Source organism: Neolamprologus multifasciatus, chromosome 3 (assembly GCF_963576455.1).
Source record: "Neolamprologus multifasciatus chromosome 3, fNeoMul1.2, whole genome shotgun sequence".
Lineage (NCBI taxonomy): Eukaryota > Metazoa > Chordata > Actinopteri > Cichliformes > Cichlidae > Neolamprologus > Neolamprologus multifasciatus.
Window position 1 is genome coordinate 46,842,269 of NC_140441.1, and position 25,942 is coordinate 46,868,210.

General features: G+C 41.9%; 2 protein-coding genes across 5 annotated transcripts in view; one reads left to right on the plus strand and one right to left on the minus strand.

Moving 5' to 3' along the window:
• peli3 (pellino E3 ubiquitin protein ligase family member 3) overlaps positions 1–2,208 on the minus strand; it is a 40,583-nt gene extending 38,375 nt beyond the window's left edge. The window contains exons 1-2 of one of the 4 annotated variants that reach the window (XM_085153995.1): positions 2,100–2,208; positions 1,698–2,014 (exon numbers count right to left, since the gene is read on the minus strand). In XM_085153995.1, coding sequence (XP_085010121.1) covers positions 1,698–1,702 — 5 coding nt within the window. In that variant the 5' untranslated portion in view covers positions 1,703–2,014; positions 2,100–2,208. Of the gene's footprint in view, positions 1–1,697 lie in introns of all 4 variants that reach the window. The other 3 variants (XM_085153998.1, XM_085153996.1, XM_085153997.1) reach the window with 3 other exon arrangements.
• A 3,207-nt stretch (positions 2,209–5,415) lies between these two features.
• rce1a (Ras converting CAAX endopeptidase 1a) lies at positions 5,416–25,563 on the plus strand. Its single transcript, XM_085154005.1, has 8 exons — positions 5,416–5,934; positions 12,208–12,310; positions 12,396–12,479; positions 14,750–14,828; positions 14,933–15,100; positions 16,509–16,580; positions 16,664–16,726; positions 19,315–25,563. Exons 1-8 carry the CDS (start codon positions 5,765–5,767, stop codon positions 19,536–19,538), a joined length of 963 nt encoding a protein of 320 aa, XP_085010131.1. The 5' UTR covers positions 5,416–5,764; the 3' UTR covers positions 19,539–25,563.
• The last annotated feature ends 379 nt before the right edge of the window (positions 25,564–25,942 follow it).

Here is a 25,942-nt window from a genome sequence, read left to right on the forward strand (position 1 = left end):
CTGTTTTTAATAATAATAATAATGGATTGCATTTATATAGCGCTTTTCGGGGCCCTCAAAGCACTTTACAATTCCACTATTCATCCACTCTCACATTCACACACTGGTGCAGGCAGCTACAGTTGTAGCCACAGCTGCCCTGGGGCAGACTGACAGAGGCGAGGCTGCCATATCGCGCCATCGGCCCCTCTGGCCATCACCAGTAGGCGGTAGGTGAAGTGTCTCGCCCAAGGACACAACGACCGAGACTGTCCGAGCCGGGGCTCGAACCGGCAACCTTCCGGTTACAAGACGAACTGCCAACTCTTGAGCCGCGATCGCCCCAAATTTTTAATCATTAACATAGAAACTAGCAGGCAGTCGTTCGATTAAAAACCCCCAAAAACAATAATCGCTGTTGGGCTGAATGGGTCACCGATGGGATGTGGAGCTGTGGCTGACTGGATTACAGACACCTGGAGAACCAGGTGGGTTGCTGGCTGTGCAGAGCAGCAGGACAACTGTAGCTGAACTGAGATTATTTTTTGTAGCAAGCTGTGAGGTCAGTTTTAAAATGCAGGCCGTCGCTGGTTCAAAGAAAGCTCTGTTTTTGCTGCCTTCATTTTAGCATAGCTGAAATCACACTGATCCAAAGTTAATTTTTAACATTTCCATATTTCTCTTCCTATACAATAATTTAATTATTTAAATGTGTTAGGTAGCGTACTGTTGTACCCTTTATTAGTTGGTTCTAAAATATATTGTCTTCAGCATAGAAAAGACCTAAATAATCTGCAAAGCGAATAAAACCTCTAAACTTAAATACTTTGTTAAATCTACCTTATGGTTGATAATTATCATTTACATTGTCAAAGAATTGCTTCTTCTCCATTCAGAGATGTTGCAGGATGGGGTCCAAACATTCATGTGATATTATAGTATTTTATTCTAGGACAACTCTAAAGGTGAGACTATTGTTTTGTATTGTTTTTATCACTACAGCACAGAACTGCATATATTCATTAGTGACGTTGGTGACAGTAATGTGTGCTTTGGAATAGTTATAGACTAGCAGCCAAATCACAGCACAAAGCCTCAGCAGCACTGAGAACACACAGACGTGTGTTTTGTGTACGGTCACATCCCATCAAGTTACAAATGACTAATTATTGTTGAATCGTGAATATCGTCGATGAACTGTTACTTTTAACGCTCTGAGCCTTTTTGAAGGACCATCCCACCAAATCCTCCTCCGCCTGCATTCACTCTGGAAACGTCTAGAAGCTGGAAGTGTCACATGGAACTGTTAATGCACCACAAAGGCTTGATTTGTGATACAAGATGATTCAAATATGGCTTCTTTCTCCTCTTCTTATTCCTTCTGTGTGCGCGGATTGCAGCGAATTGCGTTTTTTCCGGCCCGTGTTTTTGTGTGCACGGAGGACGTGTAGTAATCTGAGCAGATGTGATCACACAAACAGGCTACACAGACAAAAATAAGACATTTACGTAGAATCCAGCGAAATGCAAACGCAAGCGTTTGTACACAGGTGATTCCCCCCCGCACGAACAACATAAGCTACATACTGCGAGCACACACCCTCCATGCAGAAGCACGCATATCTGTGCACGACATGTACACAGGAGCCGATATAACAACCAAACGAAACCCGTTCTTCATCACTCACATTAGTCTGACATCACATAAATCTCTTTACCTCATAAAGACTCACGTCAGCCTTGAATAGGCGATAAAGTCAACAATCCACGAATTAAAAGGCGACTTGGATTCCCATCACCTCTCCAGAGGAGGAATAAAGCACAAGACAGGCCGGCTTGCGTCTCCTGACATTTGATGTTTTGTAGAGGAAGCTGCTGTAAGAGGAAAGCTGTAAGAAAGACAGGTGATGGAAAATGGGGATAAACAGGCCCGTACCCGCGGATGTTTGCCAGCAGAGGTCCAGGACGGCTCGGATCTGTGTGGAATTCCTCCTGTTGACGGGAATATTTGCGGGGGCTTCAGTCGCCGCACGGCCTGGGAAGCGTAAAGAGGAGTGATGGAGAAGAACAGGAAGCGCAGAGCATCACAAGCAATATCATCTCTCTTCCGTTCATCTTACGCCAGAATCGATTCTCCCACAAATAACGGCAGACAGCGCGATGTCACCTCTGTCTCCCCCTCTCTCTCCTCAGCTCAGTTCAAAAGTGCCATACAGCCAGTTTCTTAAAACAGCAACACATCAATCATAATAGAATAAAATAATAAAAGACAAGTAATAAAAAAAATACAATAAAATAACACAAAGATTAACACACAGTTCAATTTTTTTATATGCTAGTCATTTCAGATCCTTCACTGTGTCTGCTAGGAGTATTTTTCGTTTTGCAATGTCACTGAAATGTAGATTTAAAGGACAGAAATGGTAACAGCAGGTGTTCTTTACTGAATGAGTTCCATTTTAGGAGGCCAATAAAGTATGAAATGTATATAGATGTTCATTGGTGATTGTTTGTCAAGGAAATCTAGTATTGTTTTGCTTTATTTGCATGATTTATTCAATAAAAAAAACCTTTCAAGCCAATTTGAAACAAAAGGTTCTCTTACAGAATTCTACAATAAGGTATGTGTGGCAAAATATGATACGTTAAATAAATGTATCAGGAAAACCATGAGCTGTTAAAAATGCAACCATTTATGACCATGCAACCATGTAAAACAACAAAAAAGCAAAGAAGCTTTGCAATTTTATACTTTATTCATCTGCATATAGTCAAGTTGTGGAAAAAAATAAAAGGTTTCATGTTCATAAATGAATGAATTATTTATAGTGTGTCTCTGACCTAAAGTCAGAGAAATTGGACATGATTCTAAAACCTGCACTGAAAGGTTGGATGGACTTACAACCAAGTTCTGAAACATAGAAAACAAAGAACAGGCATAATAATCCTCATCCCCAAACAGGGTAAAGACAAAAGGGTACTGGGGAAACTAAGATCAATTACATTACTAAAGATTATAGACCAAGGGTGGGCAATCTGAGTCCACGAGGGCCGGTGTCCTGCAGGTTTTATATCTCACCTTGGGTCAACACACCTGAATCACATGATTAGTTCGTTACCAGGCCTCTGGAGAACTTCAGGACATGTTGAGGAGCTAATTTAGCCATTTAAATCAGCTGTGTTGGTTCGAGGACACACCTAAAACCTGCAGGACACCGGCCCTCGTGGGCTGAGATTGCCCACCCCTGTTATAGACCGATTATAAACTCAGGCTGTATCACAACAAGACAAAAAAAAATCCATGGTTTTAAGAGGAAGAGTGCCCCTTATTTGCCATGAGGGGATGATGCTGGTCTGTGCACTGGTATCCAGTTTGAATATTGTCTTTAAATTTTCGCATCCAAATTCTCTGTCTGCATGTGCGCCAGCCTCATCTTCAGTTACAGTAAAAGTAACCACAAACAGTTCTGAGTCCTCATGGGTTTCTTTGATGGAGCGCACTTCTCTACGACCTGATTCATGTGAAACTTCGTTCTATAGGCTTTTGCAAACTAATACTTTTTGTATTTCAGACACTGTCAAGCATTCTGCCTGTGTACTGTGACGTCTCACGTGCCTTAACTGGTGCTTCTAACCTTTCGCGTAACCTATCAGCGTGCCCTGCTGTGCCTTTTCTTCCATGTTTATGTGGCATTGAGTGGACCTCGTGGCTGTTGCTAGCCATAGCCTTTAGCTGCATTTGAGCTCACTCATGGGAGGGGCCTATGTCTGTTTAGGTCTGCTCCTTAGCTGGGCAGCTTTTCCCTTACTATTGATGAGCAAGTTCCAAATACAATACAGTCCAGGACCATTTGGCCATTATTTTTATAGTTACAGTCTTTCACCTGTAGCTTCAGCGCTGTAACAAAGTGCTTTTCAGTACCACTGAAAAGAAGAGTTCCTTTATTGTATTCCAATATTCTAAATGGCACCATATTGTTTAAGTTGCTGCTGCAGTGACGCTTGAATTCATCACTTTTTGTTGGCTAATTTTGTTATAGAGTCTGACAGAGGTGCAGGAGCAAATCAGCCTGGCCTGCACTGAACACCCGCCTTGGACGGGTGCAGAAGCTAATTCAAGAGGTGGATACACATTGAAACTGCACATACCAAATGCTCCAATGTGTTTATGACCTCGGATAACCTGTAGGAGCACCTTTGGCAGGCCTACACACTGACATTAGCCTTCTCATCAGAACAGTGTGAAATTATTGCACATGTCTAAAAGCGCTGCCCATCTAATGATGCTGCAGGATGAAGAAAAGGGAATTATCCTAATTCCAGAGACCACAGCAATGGCTGAAAGTCTGAAGAGATGTCCTGCAGGGAGGACGTGAAATGTCACTGTGGATAGTGGAGGTCCAAATGTACCCGAGTGAACCAAACACTGGAAAACTGGAGAATCCCCAAGAGTGTTGGGGTGATTGTGAAGACTAGCCTATCCATTCACTTAAACACTGGAACCCAAAGCAAAATCAAATATACATTATATAGATATAAAAACAACTGAGCTGTAAAATCCTTAAAATATCTTAATAAAAACCACGTCTGCTTTCAAGGAGAAAATAAAACAGGCAGGTCATCTCTGACTCCGTCTGTGCTCGCAATTTTTCCTGCTTTCAACAGAAGATGTTATTTGTAGCATTAAGTGACATCATCCTCACTATAATCTGTTACTCACACACTGCGCCGCCATAAAAAGTATATTTATATTATAGAAAAACAATTTCATGACAGATGTGTTTTTTCCTACCCCCCTTTTCTTCGCAGTTATGCAGGTACACTATGACCAAACCTCCAGACTCACAGTGATAAAGTTCAGGAACGTTTCTGTGTGTATCACAGCAAACACAGCAGTCTTTTCTCTGTATGTTTGACTTTATAAATGGATTTATTATGAGCAACGCAAATGTTAACAAATGGAGACACCAATTGTTACAGTCACAGCCTGCTCAATATTTTTCTTGCCTTGATTGTGTGAGGATTTCTCCAAAATCCTCAGAGTTGATCACCGTTATTGACAGTCTGGTGTAATAAGTAGCTTTGTTTGGAATTGCTTCACAGGAAAGCATTATGAAGATGTAGTCATAGCCAAATTAGGCCAGCAGATGTCACTGTGGAGGAACTAAGAGGAGAACAGTGTGGCACATGTTCAAATGATCCAAAGTATTTATTAATCAAATAACCCCCCCCCCCCAAAAAAAAAATAAAAATTAAAAAAAACCCCACAGAACTGTTACATGATATTAAACCGAAACTGTCAATTCACCTCTGTAGAGCGGGCAGTCATAGTAAAGCTCATATGAAGTTAATATTATTTTGTAGATTGAAGCTGCGCTTCATATTTTTGGCCACCAGATGTCACCAAAGAGATCAGTGTTGTAAAGCTTCGAGTGACCCTTTTTCGATACGAGCTTCAGAAAGTTTCATTTGGCCATCGCGAACTTTTGTAACGCACCCTGCATCGTCGATTAATCGCATCGTAGATCCCATACGGCCACAACCCAGAAGAAGAAGAAGGGGACGCTAACGGTAGCACCAGTAAATATCGAGAAGGAGATACGATGACGTAATCAGAAAGCGCCGTAGACGTTAGCAAACCAGTTAGCTCCGTTAGCCCGCAATTTGAAAGGAGCTTACTGACAGCTTCATAGCTCGTGCGGGCCAATGTTTTGTCTTGGTAAATGACCCAACAGCACCTCTGGTTCCTAGCAGCTGTTTGGTTTAGTCCTGGCTCGCCTTCATTATGACAGAGGAAGATGATTTACCAGCCAACTTTTTGACAGAGAAGATGCAGCACAGCAGTGGAGAGCTGGTCCCTCCTGACGGCCTGTGTTGGTTGTCAGTACTGTTCTGTCTGATGCTGGCTTGTTTTTATGTTGGCAGCTTATATGTGTGGAGGAGTCACCTGCCGAGGTGAGCTACATACGCTTTATTGTGGGGTTTACTTGAAAGGAGAGTCAGTGAACTGCTTTCATTCCTATATTATTTACCCATACTGAAGTTTGCATTAAGTTTGAATTAATATTTAATTAGAAATAATTGATCAGTCTGCATGTTTGTGGACCATGTTAAAGAGTCACTGAAGAAAGGCTGGTGGCATCTGCAAGTGAGATTTTTCACGCGGTTCCGCTCGTTTTAGTGAGGAAATGTATCTTCTATGATAATCTTCAGTACTCATGTCACAGTGTGTGGCTACAAGTGCAGTAATGAAGCAATGACAGTTTCCTTGTTTCTGATTGGATTAACCTGTGAGGAGCTTCCAGGGCTGTTGCTACTTTACCTCCAGCTGGGCACACTGTAGACCAGGTTTTAGATGTGTCCTTGAACGCAGCTGATTTAAATGGCTAAACGACCTCCTCAACCTCTCTTGAACTTCGCCAGAGGCCTGGTAATGAATTAATCATGTGATTCAGGTGTGTTGACCCAGGGTGAGACCTAAAACCTGCAGGAGATGGGCCTTAGAGGCCTGGAGTTCTCCACCCCCGCTGTAGACTAGGACAGCTTCTTTTCTCAGGGTGTTTTTTAAACTTGAAGTAAAACTTGGTTCAGTTTTTCACTCACAGATGCACAAAGAATTTCCTGCCATCTGACAAGAGCATATATGGATGCAACAGTTGTCAGATTCTAGGCCAGAGCAGATGTTTAATAACAAAGTGGCCAATTGCAAAAGCAATATTTTCTTTGTTTTGCTTGACTCTGATTGTTTTTCTTTCGTTCCTGTGCTTGTACCAGGGGATCTTGAAATTTGAATGGCTACAAAATAGAGCTGCTAAATTTATGGAATCCTATTTGGCAACGACTTGATGGCAGTCGAGGCAAAAATCTAACAACGCAGATGTTCGCACAAAAAATAACGGATTCCTTTCTGTGAGGAAAAATGAGTCCTTGGTTCATTCTGCAGCTAAGTGATACTTGTGATATAGTGGAGCATGAACATTTTGTAGTACAAGCGCCTGGCTCAGGCTTTACTTTGAAGTTGTGTTGAATTATGTTGCCACTCAAAATGGACCAGGTCAGAGTCTAGATGATCTCTTAAGTGTCACTGTGTGTAAAGATGCATGTATCCTGTCACCTATCATTGTGAATAGCAAACGCCAAAGGATGCGATGTTCATAACCGGGCTTTCTTGGTATTAGCTGGCTCCAGTCATATAGGGAAAGAAAATGCAGACTTTCTAACCACTTGTGACTGGTTTCTGGTAGTAGTTGTGAAGCTGATTACCAAAGCGCCAGTCAAATGGGCCTAAGACCTGTCAGTGACTCTCTGCTTGTTCCTAGGGAAAAGTGTTTATTCTAGGACTAATCGGTGAGTGGTTCATAGCAGTCGTGAGAATGTACAAAGATAGATGAGATGTATAGTGCTACACCATAAGTCTCCTTGCTACCTTCATCAGTGCACACCTATAGATCGCACCAATGGTAGGGGAACTATGAAGTGTGACACAAAACTGAAACTGTTCACATTCAAACTAAACGTTTCATCTTTTGAAATGTGTTGGTTGTCAGGCAGAATTGTGAATTAGATGGTAAACATCCTCCAAGTTTGCATCACATCTTGGAGAGTAAAATGGCAAAGTCAGAGAATTCTGTGTCTTTCATGTAAGTTACCGACCAATGCTTGTGACCAAGCGCGAGGCTGGTTATGGTGCACGATCTTATGATGGAGTTACTGGTGCCACGGCTTATATACCTCTACAAACGAGTTAGTGAAGCTAATTGATCAGCTGTTTTATCGCGTATTATGATAAAACATACGTCCTCTTTATGGCATGATTATAACCAACAATATCCTTGCATCTGCTCATTGCCAACCACTTCATTTTGTAGAAATCCAGCCAGTTCTTTTAAGTGTATGTGTCGAAATAGTATTTCAACTTTATTCTCAAAATGAGCAATAAGATATTTTTTTCTTAATGTGGCCCTAATACCTTCATAGGCTCTTCTCTGTGATTGGTTTCATCCAGTGTCAGCCAGCAACCCTGAGCAATCCCTTGCCAGCCGGTCTGGGAGTACACTCGCTCCATGGTGACCAGAGGTTGCCCAGATGTTAACACCTGGTCTCTAGACCTGTGTGACTGGGGCCTTACGTAGTCTAACACCACAGTCAACTACAGCTGGTTTGGCAATAGTTGCGATCACGTTTCTCTGTTGAGCTCAGCTTTCTGCTCCACGCTCTGATGTTTAAAGGTGCTGTTTATAATGTAATTTACTAACTTTCACTTCCAATTTAACCAAACAGCAGCAGTGTTTTACATGAATGTATTGATTTGGGATGAGATTGCTGTGCTGTAATGTTATCACCGTTCCCTAACATCAAAGCAGGAAGTTCTCTTTGTGCTCGTTTGTGTTTGTCAAAGTGGTCATTTGAAAATTGGTTTATAGGTTGTCTTGTAGCTGTGTAACATGCAGCTGCTTTGTTATTGTAAGTGATCCCAGCTGAGCTTCAGCAACAGGGATGTTTTTAAAAGGCTCAAAAATGGCGTCTTAATATGAAGTTAATGTGGAGCAGATGTATCTTATATGCCTACTGTTGCTATTGTTTAACTTGTGTTGTATCACTTGTCTGCCCACTTATGTGCACTAATTAATAATGTAACTAGGGTTACTCATTCACTTCTTTATGTGAACACAGTCCATGTTTTACTGCTCACAGCACTTAAAACATGCGGTTATCCTAATTGGGCGTTTATAAAGTCAGCAAAGAGGCACAGAAGAGAAGATCAGACACCAGCGAGGGAGGATAAGACGGACAGACGCAACAACATTGTCATCCCCTATGTAGCCGGTGTATCAGAAAAACTCAGGAGGGTTTTCTCCAAGCATGACATCCCGGCATTTCAGACCCAGCAACACACTCAGACAAAAACTGGTTCACCCGAAAGACAAAACTCCAAAACACAGACTTAACAATGTGGTGTTTGCTGTACAGTGCAGCGAGGAATGCCCAGACCTCTACATTGGAGACCAAACAGCCACTTCACAAGCGCATGGCACAACACAGAAGAGCCACCTCCACAGGACAAGACTCAGCTGTCCATCTGCATCTAAAGGTCAAAGGTCACTGTTTCGAGGATGCCAATGTTCACATTTTGGACAGAGAGGACAGATGGTTTGAAAGAGGAGTGAAAGAAGCATCTATGTCCACTGTGAGCGACCATCTTTGAACAGAGGCGGTGGTTTACGACACCAACTCTCTGCCATCTATAATCCAGTTTTGAGATCCCTTCCCAGACGCCTTAATGCCCACTCACATCCTGGGCCATCTGACCTCAGGAAATCACATGATAAGGTGGGGCCAGGTTTCACAAGGAGCTCACCCGAAACCCTGGCTGATTGGGACCCACACCCAGTTTCACACCTTGGCTCAGGCGATTAGAGGATCATCAGGGGGTCCTTTTGTCCCTCTTTGGGGGGAAACTCCCACCAGGTTTATATCTGGGACTCTCCACCATTTGACCTTAGAACTGAAGAAGCTTCTCGGATGAGAGGTGAAACATCTTCAAGCAACTTAAAGAAGTCCAGACGCTTTTCTTTCCAAGCTCCTTAGACAATAGAAACTCTCCTGTTTCTTCCCCTCTTATCTACTGTATTTGCACAGGTGTAGAGAGCAGCTACTTACACCTGCTGGCCTCCACCCTCCTGTTTGGTTTAACAACTTCTCTGGGAGAAAAATGTTGCACTGACAGTAACGTCAGACATTTAGCAAACGTAGTGATGGGAATTGATAAGTGTTTAGTGATTCACAGATATCACTTATTGATTCTGTTAATGATTGTCAGTGGATTCTCACTGCTGTGGTCAGAGGTTTGTGCATGCTGGAGGTATTTCCCCTCATTGTTGTGATCAGTGTTTGGGTCATTACTCAAAATAGCGATCTATTACACAGAACACTGCTCTTAGAGATAATGCAGCACATTACTTAAGTACTCCAGGTAAAAGTAACTTTTACACTCTTTGCTGTGTTACTTTCTCTGTAAAATGATCTGAAATTAATTGTCTGATAATTACCACTTAACTGTAAACTGACCCAGGCACCACCACAAACCTCTATTAGAGAAAGATCATGTGTGTGTCCTCCTTTAGAATTTAAGTATGACCACAAAGCACAGATGAAAACCATCAACTAAAAAAAGAGACTTTAAAGCAGGAGTTGGGAACTCCAGGCCTCGAGGGCCGGTGTCCTGCAGGTTTTAGACGTGTCCTTGATCCTTGAAGTTCTCCAGAGGCCTGGTAATTCAGGTGTGCTGACCCAGGGTGAGATCTAAAACCTGCAGGACACCGGCCCTCGAGGCCTGGAGTTCCCCACTGCTGCTTTAAAACGATCACCACAGTGATTTACAAACATGAGCCCGACTGCTCATCACTGCTTTTGCTACCAGTTGAAGGTCAAGGTCTGGCTGCTGGACTTGGGTCAGCGTTCACTCAGCTTTTTAATTCCTCTGTCTTCTTGGCTAGCTGAGGCGCAGCGAGCCGTCTGTGAAGAAGCCACAGCTGTGTTAGCAGCACAACGAGGTGCTTCTGTCCCACATAGAGTCTGCACTTTACCATCGCGCTCTTGTCTTTTTGTGCCATAAAAATATGTAGACTGTACCACTAATCAACTGAAATCAGCTGATTGTGTAAGTGCCAGTGGAACTGATGAGCTGAAAGACTTGAACTACTAGGGACCGCTTCTCGATTTCCATCCCTGCTCAGACTTCAGCATAGAACAGCACACCTGCCCCCACAAACTGAAGGAACATCTGTACTGCAGATGTTAAGAGATCTTAGTTTCCTTAGCAACAAGCACCAACTCTGCCCTTTTTTTGTATATTTTTTCTGTATTTAGGGAGTAGTGTAGTTTGTTACCTGTGTGTAACCCTAGATATTTCTATGTCCAGCCCAAAGACTTTCACAGGCTGGAGAGGAGAAAATCTACTATCATTTCCTTCATCTTACAGGTTCAACATGAGGTCGTTTTTGTGACTTTTACAGGATCCTTATATTCAGAATTCTGTCCATTGTTAAAACACCACAATGGCAGCATCATCTGAGTGTTTCTGGATGTGGCAGGACTCCGAATGCTGTACACGATGTGAAACAGAGCCAGGACAGTCCCCTGTGTTGCCCCCGTGCTGCTCATTAATGTTCCAGAAACACAGTTTTCCAACCTGACTAACTGGTCTTTCTGTCAGGTACTCTGTAATCTCTGTGGGCTTTTCAAAGATCATAACTGTCACATAAGTGCCAGATTTCTCCAGATGAGCTAGGGCACGGTGCAGCATGTACAGGACGGGGGTCTGTATGTTGTTGACCTGAAGTCACAGTCGTGTAGAATCAGCTGTTTTCATGATGTGCGATGTGGGGGCCACTGCTGCTCTGTAGTCGTTCAGGTCAGCTGGACACTTCATTTTTGGTACAGGATGTTTTCCACAATGTCAACACCCACTTCAGTTGTACTCAGATTAATGACACAGGTGTGAGAGGGGAAGGAGAGGGGGGCGCTGTGGTGGAGAAACCTGACATATGATTAGGACCAAATATTTACACCAAGTCCTGCACCAACTGAATGGATGTAAATTCCAGTGACCGTGTGATGCATGCTTTGCACTGTTATTCACAGACTGGTCCACTTTCCAACCAGCTCACAAACCTCCCGGATCACAAACGACCACTAAATTAGAAACTGTGGCGCTTGCAGCCGTTTTTTTTTGAGTGCTCAGAGTAGAAAACGCTGTATAAGAACCAGTCCACTTACCAGTTACCATTTTAATGGCCAACTTTAAAGCATGAAAAAACTGTTTCACAGCCCGCTGTTTAAATAGTTTTATTACCATATAAATCCTGCCAGATAACTGCTGTTGAGAGTTAAAGATCTATAAGTAAAACTGAATGGGGTTGAAATTAAACTGAAAACTTTTGGGTTGTTTCTGTCTTCATTACGACTCCATGCAGTGCAGCTTTTATCACATTGATACCAGAGTGAGTCTGCGACTCATCACTTTACATTTGTAGATTTGTTGTTGGTTCCCCATGGAGGACTTTAATGTGTTTCTTTATGTGTGCAGTATTAAACCAAAGCTCACTGGTGAGTGCTGACAACTCGGTTCTCCTCCGTCTTATCAGCATTTATCAGCATACAGACGCTGTTCGTATCTCCGTGCTTGTGTGCTTGGATAACGTTCTGTGCATGTTTCCCTGTCGTCAGGGACCATCCTGCTGTCATAAAGAGACGCTTCACCAGCGTCCTGATTGTGTCAGGCCTGTCGCCCCTGTTTGTGTGGGCATGGAGAGAATCTGCAGGTGTCGTGGTGAGTTGAGATCTTGTTCCAGTATCTCAGGATGAACATTTTGTGCTACGTTGTATCACAGTTTCTGTTTTCATTTGTGTGTCAGAATGGCCCGTCTTTGCTGGTTCTCATGGGAATCCGGTTTGAAGGCCTCATTCCTGCCATTATACTTCCTCTGCTCCTCACCATGGTAAGAAACAGCCAATGTGCTTACCTAACATTACTACTGGGTTAGTAATACATGTTCATCGTTAAACTGTGCTTGATTGGAATATTTGGGGAAAGAAAACATTTATTTTTCTTTAGTTTAAATTAGGGCTGCCACAAACGATTATTTTTGCGATTAGTCGGCTAATCAGATCATCATCCATTGGACGTAAAACGTACAGCTTATTGCACCAGCAGCATCTGCTCTTATATAACTATCATTAGCTTACAGCTTTAAGTGTTTAAGGTATGTGCTAACTAAAAATAAAGACAAGATGATAGTTTATTAAATTTTAATGAAATGTGCAGATTGTTTTGGTGGAGTTTAATAAACTCCTTGCTATCTAAAATATAACAGGACACCGGAGTATATTCTCGAGCATCTCACACTTCTGATAATCAGTTGTCTGCTTGACGTTTATTCAGCTGTGTAAAAACTATAACTTTAATCTCAGCCAAACCGATTTACTCAGGAACAAATAAAATACTAAAAAAAGCCAAACAATAACATTTTTAAGTTATCTAAGTGACTTATATATCATGTTTAACCTGAGTAGCGAAAGACAGCGGTGGGTTTGAAAACGATTAGCCGGAGTCCGGTGTTCTCACGGCTCTAGTTAGCCTAGCCCCCGGCTAGCTAACGAGCTAGTGGGTAACAGACGTCTCCGAAAACGTCAGAGAGCTTTTGAAAATATGTGGTGTCTTGATAAACTGAGCAGATATTTGAGGTTTACACAGTTGCATACTCGCCTGAAAATATGTTAAACGTTTATTTTGTGACCCAGAAAGAATAATAAGAGTAATATTAAAACTAACTAGCTGCCGCCATTGTTGTAAACTGAGCTGGGCTGCGCTATGAATTCTGGGACAGAGCTTCTTCTTCTTCGGGGTTTAACGGCAGCTGGCATCCTTGTACATGCAGTGCTGCCATCTTCTGTTTCAGTCCGTTATTACACTCTTAACTCCTACTACTTATTCCTGCATCTTTTGTGATCTTACAAAGCTTCAAACGACGCGTCGACTATTAAATCAGTCATCGACGATTTTGATAGTCGACTAATCGTGCAGCTCTAGTTTAAATGATGAAAACATCAGTTGTGGGAAACATGCACGCTTTTGTCCTTTTTTTGTCCTTGTAATGTCACTCAGAATAAAATATGAGAATGTACAGAAACAATTTCAAATAATAATTTAAATTGTTACTTTATTAATGTTCACACACTTATTTTCAACCTAAAAATATTCACAAATGTGATATTTATACAAATATACTGAGAACTGTGAATCTGTAGTTAAATATTTTAGTGTTGCTTTCATTCGTACTTACATTCACCTACAACCACAACAGAAAAGTAGCCAGGGCGATGAAGAAAGTAGGCGGAGTCTATGTGTTCAACAAACAGGCTGGTGGCAAAAACAAAGGAAAAGGATTGACACTGAGGAGGGAGAAAAGGACTTCTACCATGTGGCTATACAGAGAGCCATAGAGAGTCTTGGATGAACGTACTGAAGAGGTGGAACCTGTTGAGGAGCTGGAGGACAGAAAAATGAGAGTGAAGAGGATGGATGGAGGACAGCGAGGGCAACGATGGCAGCTGGTCTAGATGACGTATCTGTGGAGGTGTGTGGATGTCTAGAAGAGATTTCAGTGAACTTTTTAACACAAGTATTTAGTCTTGGAAAGTGGGAGGATACCTAGAGATAGAGAAGTGGTGGTTTTCAAGAACAAGGGCGATGAGCAGAGCTGTTGTAACTATGGAGGGATAAAGTTGATGAACCATATCATGAAGCTATGGGAAAAATTATTGATGTTCGGTTATGAAGAGAGGTGATGATCAATGATCAGGGCGAGGGCTTCATGTTGGGAGATAACACGACAGATGTTTGTTTTCAGAGTGTTGTTGAAGTATAAAGAAGGTCAGGAGTCGTACTGTCTTTGTGGATGTATAGAAAGCTTATGATGAGAAAGAGACTGTGGCACCACATGATCACGAGTTCCTGTGAAGTATTTCAAATGTAAGAGGACGGCGAGACAGTGGTGACGTGTGCAGTAGGAATGCTGAAACAATGGTTTGAGTCAGGTGAGAAACTCGAGATGCAAGAAAGACACAGATGCTCGAATTTGTGTTTGACTTTCAGATTCAGGTTCCTTTATTGTCATTCAGTCAATGCTCACAATTTTATATGCAGCTCTGGTAATGGCAGCAACATCTCAAATGGAAGTACTTTTATTTGTCTGGCCGTGTGCTGCAGGTCCTGTTTCTGGGCCCACTCATGCAGTTGGCCATGGACTGTCCGTGGAGCTTCACCGATGGGATCCGGGTGGCCTTTGGTGAGCCAACGAGCTGTGCTATGTTTTATTCTTGACCTGGATTCATGATTTTCAATCTGTTTCTAAATTTGGTTTACACCTGTTGCTCTTGCTTCTTCCTCTAGACCCGTGGTTCTGGATGTTGTGTGCCAACGATATGCGGTGGCTGAGGAATCAAGTGGTGGCGCCGCTGACTGAGGAGCTGGTGTTCAGAGCGTGCATGTTGCCCATGTTGGTGCCCTGTGCTGGTCCTTCTACTGCTATCATAACCTGTCCCCTCTTTTTCGGAGTGGGTGAGTGCAAGTTTTTTCCAGCATAGCCACAAGTTGTTTATTTATTTTTCTGTTTTTATTCAGCTGTTTTAAAAACTTCACAAAGTGCTGAAATAAATACTCAAATGTCCCATCGAGAGGGCCGATGTGCGTTTATCATCTTCCATATTGAGTTGACTGGTTCAGCTGCCCGTCACTACCAGATCAACTGCCCCTTGCATGTTCAAAGGTAACTCTACTTGGACAAACTGCCCGAAATGTGTTTACAGAAACATTTCAGGGATTTCGAGTCATTCTGCACTCCAGATGCGTTAATTGCGTTAATTACTGTAATTATGAATTACAGTAAAACCAGCTAAGAAGAAATAAAAACATGAGCATCTAATTTAAAAAATATTGCACAAATGGAAGAAAGCAGTCCTGCATATTTGTTTAATATTGAAAAATGACTCCAGGATTCCTCGCTGTTACTGCAGGCCAAGTCAGTGCCACCCAGAGTGTTTAGCTCTTAGCTGGAGGAGCAGCAGCTCTGAACGGTCAGGAGACGCTAACGAGGGAAGCGAGCCAAAGTGTCCGTAAACTCGGCGGGGATGCACGCTTCGATTCATTTGGCAAATATACTGCCAACAATATGGATGAACTGCAGCTACTCAACAGCTTAAAATCAACTTTTCCAGATTTGCAACTTTGTGCTTCACTAAAAGCTCGATAGGCGACTGCATCCCCGGCTGCTTGTGGACCGTTACACGGAGCTTTCTGAAAGAGGAGGCGAAATCTGTTTGTATATAAACAAAGGTTGTTGTTTAGATGGCGCAGTGTTGGGAAAGAAACATGCAGTCCCTCACCTAGAGACCATTATCACTGAGTTTAAATCATTTCATACTCCACAGGAGTTCACCTTGTTAGGCCTGTGTTAGCAAAGCATCAGATACCGAACACTGAGGACAAACAGCCGGTGTCTCCCTGCTCATTGTTCTTCATGACTTTAACAGCAAACGTCAGACATGAGAGTTCAGCACATGAACTGTCCAACAGGGACAAAAGCACCTCTGTCCCCCATCTGCTGTAGTCTGTTCACTGCCTGGTTCATCCTCTCCAGACTTACAGGCAAAATCTGAGATCTGTCGCTACCTGTTTACAGGACACTAGCCTTTATACCCACCATTACAGCGCAGGAAGCCCCTGCAGTTTTCTTCTGAACGATAGGCGTCGCCACTCAGACAATATCGCTGCATAAGCGCTGCTGTAAGAGCACAAGTCAAACAAAGAAGCCAAGACTTCGAGTGCTTTTTGGAAAGTTTTTTTTCCCCCCTAAACTTTGTGTTGATTGGAAGTAGCAGTGTATATAATAAGTAATGCAGAGTGTGTTCCAATAATGTCTTTTAAGAGTTGCTGCATGTCTGAGTGCCTGCTCTGTCCTCTCTTCTAGCTCACTTCCACCATGTGATTGAGTTGCTGAGGTTCAGACAGGGCACTCTGTTGGGTATTTTCCTCTCTGCAGGTGAGAACATCTTTTTCACTGCGTTTATTGTGACTTCATCACAGGATAGCAGGAAGATGCACTTTTGTTCTTCTGTTTTGCAGTGTTTCAGTTTTCCTACACGGCAGTGTTTGGAGCCTACACAGCCTTCATCTTCATCAGAACAGGTAAGAGGCTTTTCTTCACTCTTCTTTTTCTTGGAGCGTCCCGTCGGCCTGGCGCTGGCTGGTACGATTAAGTTTGGGTTTTCTGAGCCGGGCTGTCCAAGCCTGGGCTTAAGAGCGTTACAGAAATGTTGTCTGTCATCAGTCCTGAAGCAGAAATTAACCTGAGGTAAACTAAATGAAATAAACTTACCAGTACGTAATTTTAAAATAAAATGCACAGGTCAGCCATCGTATGAGCCGACAGATGTGCTTTACTGGGAAAAATATATCTGCTGTATGTGAAAGATGATTTAAGATAATTCGTGCATAGCTTTCAACGTTGAAGTGCACTGAATGTTTTTTCCTGTTATGGACCACACAGAGGGGTTTTTACAGTTACAAAATAACTGAAGGTTCACTGAATATGGACATATTCCTAATTTAGATTTGCCAGATATGGTGGTATGCAAAAGTTTGGGCACCCTTTTCATGATTTTCCTTCATAAATCATTGGTTGTTTGGATCAGCAATTTAATTTAAATATATCATATAGCAGATGAACACAATGATATTTGAGAAGTGAAACGAAGTTCATAGGATTTACAGGAAGTGTGCAATAGCACCCCAACAGAAAAAATACATCAATATTCAGTAGATCCTCCTTTGCAGAAATAACGCCTCCAAACACTTCTTATAGCTTCCAATGAGAGTCTGGATTCTGGTTGAAGGTATTTTGAACCTTTCGTCTTTACAAAACGTCTCCAGTTCAGTCAGGTTTGATGGTTTCCGAGCATGCACAGCTCTCTTTAACTCACACCACAGATTTTCAATAATATTCAGGTCTGGACTGAGATGGCCGTTCCAGAGCGTTGGACTTGTTCCTCTGCATGAACGCCTTAGTGGGTTTTGAGCAGTGTTTCGGGTCGTTGTCTTGTTGAAAGATCCAGCACTGGTGCAGCTTCAACTTTGTGACTGATTCTTGAACATTGTTCTCAAGAATCTGCTGATACTGAGTGGAATCCATGCGACCCTCAACTTTAACAAGATTCCCAGTCCCTGCACTGGGCACAGCCCCACAGCATGATGGGAGCACCACCACAGTTTACTGTAGGCAGCAGGTGTGTCTTTGAATGCTGTGTACTGTTTCCGCCATGCATACCACCTCTTATGCCCAAATAACTCAATTTTAGTTTCATCAGTCCACAGCACTTTATTCCAGAATGAAGCTGGCTTGTCCACATATGCTTTAGCAAACCTCCAGCGGCTCTGTTTGTGGCATGTGTGCAGAAAAGGCTTCTTCTGCTTTACTCTCCCATACAGCGTCTCCTTGTGTAAAGTGCGCTGAATAGTTGAACGATGCACAGTGACTCCATTTGGTGTGTGGGTTGACTCTGACTGTTCTCACCATCCATCGCCTCTGATTATCTAAGGTTTTCCTTGACCTGTCACTTCGGCCTTAACTAGAACTGTGCCTGTGGTCTTCCTCACTATGTTCCTCCCAGTGGAAAATGACAGCTGAAATCTCCATGATAGCTTTTTGTATCCTTCCCCTAAACCATGATGTTGAACAATGAGGCCCCCATGTTGCTGCTCTCGAGAGAAGATGCAAAGAGGAGAAAAACTTGCAACTGGCCACCCTAAATACACTTCCTCATGACTCGATTCATCTGTGTATGTAGGTCAAGGGTCAATGAGCTTACCAAACAAATTTTATGTTTCAATAATTAGTGCTGAAGGCATTCAAATCAATAAAACAACAACGAGGGTGCCCACATTTATGCACCTGCCTAAATTAGTTGAAGTAACTATTGCAAACTTTCTGTAAATCCTATAAACTTCATTTCACTTCTCAAATATCACTGTGTGTAAATGAATTGCTGATCCAAACAACCAACGATTTATGAAGGAAAAACATGAAAATTATCAGGGGTGCCCAAACTTTTGCATACCACTGTAATTTAGTAAAACCTAAAAATAAAATGTTTTCCATATTAAACAGTCGTATATAAAGACCTGTGATATATGTAGTTAACTGTTCGGGACACTGCAGCCTGCAGCTTGTTCCACAAGCCTACGTCATAGTTTATCCTTATGTCTCCAGCAATATTATATGTGTGGGATTTAGAGAAATTAAGTTAATAAGTGTGATAAAGTAATTTTTTAATTAGCTGTAGCAGTTATGTGCTGGACGTTGGTGTCATTGGCCTTGGATGAGTGTTTAAAGTGTCACACAGTGCTCAGGTTGGCCAGTGTGGAGCAACTGCTCTGTGTACCAGTAGCTCAGGTATTGAGCCTGTTCATCTTACTGTGGTACTGAGGTAGGTTACAGGCCGGTAGCTGGATGAGAGCATCTCTTCTGTATGTAAACTATACTCTTCATCACTCAGCAGTTTGGTGTCCAAGCACGTTAGCTGATTATTTAAAATTGTCCAAAATGTTCTCTTCTGTCTTTAAAAACAGTTTTAATATTTTCAGTTACAGGATTTAAAGGATTATTTTTTTTTAAATCAAAACATTTGTTTATCTATCACAGCTGAATGGGAAGCTAAAGGAAGCTGTAACACTGTCAAACAGTGGGAGTAAATGGCTGTTTTTTCTGTCTGTTACAGGCCACCTGATTGGTCCGGTCCTTTGCCACTCCTTCTGTAACTACATGGGTTTCCCTGCCATCAGCACAGCTCTGGAGCACCCTTACCGACTCACTGTCCTCTCCTCCTACTTACTGGGGGTCCTCCTCTTCTTTCTCCTTCTGTTCCCCTTCACCGACCCCTCCTATTACAGCCTCCCAGTCTGCACCCTCACCTCCTTTCCCAGTTCCTCCTGCCTCTCCTGATCCTTGTCCCACCCTCACATTTCTACTGTCGTCAAGAAGTAATTGAGGGTGTTTTTTTGACCTTTTACTTTTTTTTTTCCTCATTAGCGTTAAGAGTTAAGGTCTGTTGGGCCAACAGTGACGACTCTGTTGCCACAGAGAGGGGAGGAACTCTGTAGACGCTTTGTTTGTCTGTATTTATGTGGCACCAGTCCTGTAACTGGTTCTCATGGTGTGCAGACGTTAGAGTCGCGTTGCTGAGACTAAGCTGAGAATAAACTGGGGCAGTCGATTTCCAAAGACAGCTGATGTGTCCTACACTGCCACAGATACAGGATCACAGATACAAATCTCTGTGCTAAGGTACCACAGTATACTCTGTGATGGACTCCATTCGGTCTGACTCGTTTGCTGCACCTCAGCCATGTTTTCATTATCACGATGGCTGCAATCACATCACTGACATCACATGACAGGTTGGAAACAAACGTACTTCCTGCTCCTTTCACCTGACTCGTTGTTTGTGAGAAACATGACTAATTTATATTTTCAACAAATAGTCCGTTGTGTATTGTGTATATGCAGAGTGATGGGGATTGCTATGTTGCTAATTATTTTCACTTTCGTGCCAGTTTTTCACGGCAGGTTCCAGTTTGTAATCTAGTCTCTGTTTAAAATGAGTTTCTGTGATTTCTTAGACTTTCCTACATCGTATGTGTGCAGACTGAACAGGACTCGTCCTTAATTTAGCTTCAACTAAATAAAACCCCAACACTTTGGGCCTAATTTAAGAGAGAAGGAAGCAACGTGAACACAGCTTTACTACAAACAAGAGCTGGTCAATGTTGCTGAAATTGGTCACCAGTATTGTGATTGTTGCTGTTTTAACCGTCGTTCGCCATCGGCAGGCAGAAATACGAGCACTCAGGATTGTCGCTGTTGATGGCTCCCTCTTAAATAAACCAGATTATGTAAACCACTTATTTTTACATCATATTGAAGCCAAACTAATACATTCAGCAAAAACTGAATAAAACCCAAGTAAACAGGAAGCTTTGAGTAAATCTCAGTGACCTCAAGGTCAGAGGTCAAGTTCTCTAACACGCTAAACTATATCATAACTAAGTCGTCCAGGATTTTCAAATTGATACAGTTGGTGCGTCTACTAAAAATCCTGAAAGAGTTTGATTCTCTGTGACCTTGACCTCAGGGTCGGAGGTTTGATACCAAATGTGCATCTATAAGTAGCTCTGGCAGCAGCTGGTATTTTTAAAGATCTAGCATCTGTGACCAGTCAGTGACCAGTAAGATGATAAGCCCCAACTGGAAAACTCCTGAATTGAACGGCACAATGTGCAATGTACAGAGGTACATTGCACATGTGCATGACTAAGAATAATCATGAGAGAATAGTTACAACAATCAAACTCAAGCTTTAGCTGTTTGACTTCTGTGACATAACAGCGTGCCCTGACCCTTGTTCTTAGTGACAGACTGGTACAGTCACCCAGTGTCTCTGCTCACTTCATGTCCACTAGTAAGCCAGTAACTAAACAAAAAACCCAGAAAACTTGAAGACACATAGCTGCACTCTTACTGTGAAGACAAAGTAGATTGCTCTGACCTTCAGCAATAAGTCCTACGTATGGAAAAGGTTGTAGATTGATCTTCAGTCAGTGAAATACGCCATTTTTGTTCGTATGTAATTCCAAATATTTTTCATGTGGCGTGTTTTGTCTTGTTCTTACCTCCCTGAAGCTGTCAGTCGAGGGCAGCGAAGCACTTTGGGAAATGCAGAATGAACTGATTGTAAGGAACAAAGGACCTTTCAGTTCTGTTTATCATCCCGATGACATCAGTCAAATCATTTCCCTCTAACTTATCTCCTTGTCTGCTTCCTGCTTTGACTCATAAGTGCTTGATTGCTCTGTTCAGTCCAGGCAGGTAAAAAGCGACGTGCTGATATGATCACACAATGAGGTGAAGGTTTTTTGCCCCCTTCTTTTCTCTAGTGAGAACCATTATTCACTATTATAGAAAACTTGGAGCAGTGGTGAACCTAGTCCAAGAGTGCATCAATGACTCACCCGGGAGGAAACAAAAGAACCCAGAACAACATCTAAAGAATTGCAGGCCTGACTTTCCTTAGTTAAGGTCAGTGTTCGTCATTGGAGATTACAAAAAGAGGAAAAAATGGCCTCTGTGGGAAAGTTCAGAGGTGGAAACGAGGCCTGACCTAAACAAACACAAATACTTCTGGGAAAATATTTTGTGCACCTGTGAGACAAAAAGCCAAGCCTTTTGGAAGACGACCTTCTCAGTATATCAGGTGTAAAACTAACACTTAATTTCCTACAAATAACATCATGCCAACAGTCAAACATGGGTGGTGGTGGTGGTGTAACAGTCAGGGCTGCTTTGTTGCTTCAGAGTCTGAGCAACATGACCTGTAACTACGCTGTTGGTGGTCGAAAACCTTTCATTGTGTCGAATTAAAACAATTTTGCTTAGAAGAATGGGCTGAAAGTCCTCCACAACAACGTGAACAACTCTGGTTGTGTACTTATTGCTCCCAGTACTACACAACCAGTTATAATATTTAGGAGGCACCACTAGACATGTGGCTGTGTGGTGAAATATTTGACTACTTACCCCAGTTTATTTGTATAACTGCTGGCCTGTGCATCAGTTTCACATTGATGTTATGATCCACCCCGTTCCAAAACACAGTGCCTGAACATTTTATTCATGGGGTTTTCTTACATTTTACTGAAAGGTCTGGAAGATTATATTATTATTTGATTCAAAAGTAACTTCTCCAGAAATACAAAATAGTGTGCAGAATCCAGTAGCCTCATGAAGGAAGACTTCATTCAAATTAGATCCAGTCTGGTAATCAAGCCACACACTGTGCTGGGTGATTTACTCGGGATTGATGAGTGAATCCACAAACAACGCATGCCAGTCAATTCAGTTTTATTTACAGATAAGGGCAGGAATGATTGTCCCCAGCTTGTTAGTATTTGTTTTGGTCTTCACAACGAGCTCTGTATGGTTTGGGCTGTCGCGTTGGAAGACGAAACGATGACCCAGGTCCAGTTTTGCTGCTGACTGCTTGAGTTGTGCTTTATCATCTTCACATATCCTTCTTCATGATTCCTTCCTTCCTTGACAAGATTCCCAGTTCCAGACACACTGAAGCACCCCGCAGCATGATGTGTTTGACTGCAGGGATGGTGTCCATTGGGGGGTGTGGTCTTTGTGACCAGAGCGCTCCGATTTCATCGAATCTGGTCGAAGAGCATATTTGCAGCATGCACCATTTTTCTCAGGGTTCTCCTTCAATTACTTCAGTCTGGCTTTTTCTTGGTCTGCAGTCCTTTACTGATTCCAAGCTTGGCGAAGTCATTCACTAGAGTCTTGGCAGTTGTCCCGGGGTCTTGAGAACATCTTTTACTGGTTTCCTTTCCAGAGTCTTTGAAGTGGTTCACCTCCTCGTCTACCGTGTTTTATTTGTGCGCTGTGTGGTTCTCCTTGAGTTTCTCGATCATACTTCTTATGCCAGTTTTGAAACCCAGTGATAACTTTGTGTAGCCATCTCCTGCTTTGTGGGCATCAACCTTTCTTTTCCTCAAGTCTTTCTTTTCATTTTGGTGTGATGTTTGACGACTCAAGCCCTCGCTAAAGTTTTTTAATGTGTATAAGTCAGAAGATGACTCTGTTTTATAAGAAGTTAAAGCACATCTTTGCAGAGCGGTGGTTTGTGCAGGGGCCCAATAAAGTCAGTTTGTCAGGGGGATAACTACATTGAACTTTGATTAGGTTTTTATGTGCAAATAGAAGTAATATGTGCTTTCTAAAGAATTTAAAAATGCTATTTTGAAAATCCAATGCTCTGTCAAAAGAGATAAATTGAAAACAGAAAATACCAGGGGTAATATTTTAGTCCTCATCTGTGTGTCTCTATAAAATGACATTCTTTATGTAAATGTGTTGTCAGCAACAGTCACAGACAGATATCTGAACAGTTAAAGCTGCACTCCACACCTCTGCAGAGGGAACGTTAAGGCTAACAAGCCAGATGTTGAGTATCGAAAAGAAGGGTATCAATGCAGAACATCCCATCCTGTGTTTAATATATTTCTAAAAGTAGATTCAATTCAGTTCAGTTTTATTTATATGGCTCCAAATCACAACAACAGTTGCCTCAAGTTGCTTTAAAGTTTAAGTCGTCAAGTTTGCTTGCTAACATTTTCTTTTGAAGATCCTGCTCCTGTATGATAGAGGCAGAAAATGAGCCACTGCTTCTACAGCTAGTTTAACTCGATCGAACCCAGAGGATGAAAGTAACAGCCTGAGAGTTAGATACTTGATTATTTATTGTTTTGGATTTATGGCTTTAATGCGTTCATTAGAAAAACATCTATAAAATCAAGTGTTTCACGTTTCTGTCATGACAGAAGAATGAGCCGCTACATGTAAACATGTCTGTCACTTCTAAACACGATGCGATACTTTGGTTAAGACCTTTGAATTATAGCTGAAAATCTATAACTTGACTGTTTGATTAAAATCCACCTGATTCACTGAAGTAAACAGAGGCAACATTACAACAACTCTTGTCTAATTTTGGGCCTATCTCTATGCAGAAATAGGATTATTAATATTATTTAATAAACTGTGAAACTTTCAGAATCTTTAGAAAAACTCAGCACAAATTTGGTCTTTCTGGCTTGCACTACTTGAGCCCAGAGAATGTAAACATGTTCCAGTAATACCAGCATCATTAACAGACTGGTTCTTATGTAGCGCTTCTCCACTCGACTGGAGCACAACATGCCTCATTCACACCAGCTCTAAAATTCAATTCAATCATTTATTGGAGAACAAATTGGTTTTCAGTATCATGTCTAAGGATACTTTGGCATACAGACTGAGATGGCCCGGGAATGAACCACCAACCTTCCAGTTGGTGCATGACCTGACCTGAGTCACAGTTACACATGGGCGATCTATTTTTACTGGGTTAAATCACTAGCATCTTAGTGCAAACACATAAACTGATTAAGACCAGGTTAAGGTTTAAAATCAGGAAAAGCACGCAGTTATTTTTAAATTTACTTTTTGATGTAAGTGCTGTATAGATCGACTGCTGTAAGAATATATTTATATATGCAAACTGATAATCCGTACTCTCCTAATTCCAACTGAATGAATCCCAGATTTCCTGACTTGACCCAAAATGAAAATGCAACCCCCGAAATGAGGCGAAACATCCTGAAATAAAGGTTTTCTGCAACTGCTCAGTTATGTGGCCACTCACACATCAAATCAACAAATACATATGCATGTTGGGGGCCGGTAGCATCAGTTATAGTTCTTTGTGAGCATGTGTAGTTTGAGTAGAGATCCTGTCCTGGGTTGATTGGATATACCCTTCATACCAGGTGAAAGCAGCAGTTTCCATCTAATAGTCGTAGTATTTTCTCCTCGTCTTGGTTTGACTGCAAGTGTTTCACTTTCCTCCCACTGACATTACCTTGAAGATGTGGGATTGATGATCAAGATGATCAGACTGAAGCGCTGGTTTGAGGCTTTTGTTTGTTTGTTTTTCTTGTTTTGGTTTGTTTGTTTTTTACTGTTGTTGGAGAAAAATACTTCCTCAGCCAATAGTGAGTATTTGCTACTGAAGATGCACAACCTGAACATGTGAAATAATAGGCAGAAGGCAGAGTCTATTTTTGCTTAAACAGCTCCTTATTTTCATACAGAAACGCAAAGGAAGATTGTTTCACACGTGCATATGTGAAATCTGAGACGTCTGCTGAATCCAAACTCCAGATATTTGTATCGAGCACTATATTTTGTAATCAGATGTATTTTGGTGACAGTGTACAGATATGTGCATGTATTTTATGCTCACTGTGTCCCACTCGTTTTACAGTTAGAGGCTACAGAACCATGTTTTAGTACAACAGTCTTTTACAGGAATTTTGCATTTACTGCAAAATATAAATTTGTAAATAAAGAATGTCGTTTTATAAAACTGCCAGCGTCTGTGCTTTTGTCTCTTAAACATTGACTGTTAATCTTGTCCTTTGTCTTTTATAAAGCAAGACAGTCCCTTTGATCCAACGACAGTATTGTACTGTGTCATATACAGCGGTCACTCGTTTATCGCGGGAGTTACGTTCTAAAAATAACCTCCGATGGGTGAAATCCACGAAGAAGCCAACTTAATTTTTTACAATTATTATAGATGTTTTAAGGCTTCACACTTTATAGACTTTTCTCAGACAGGCACGAACATTTTCACACTTTTCTCTCGTGTTTAAACTCTCAAAGTTCAAACCTTGGTAGAAACATAAGTTCAGTATTATAGAATAAAACCAAAGATCAAACCCTGTTTTGCCAGAGAATTCAAC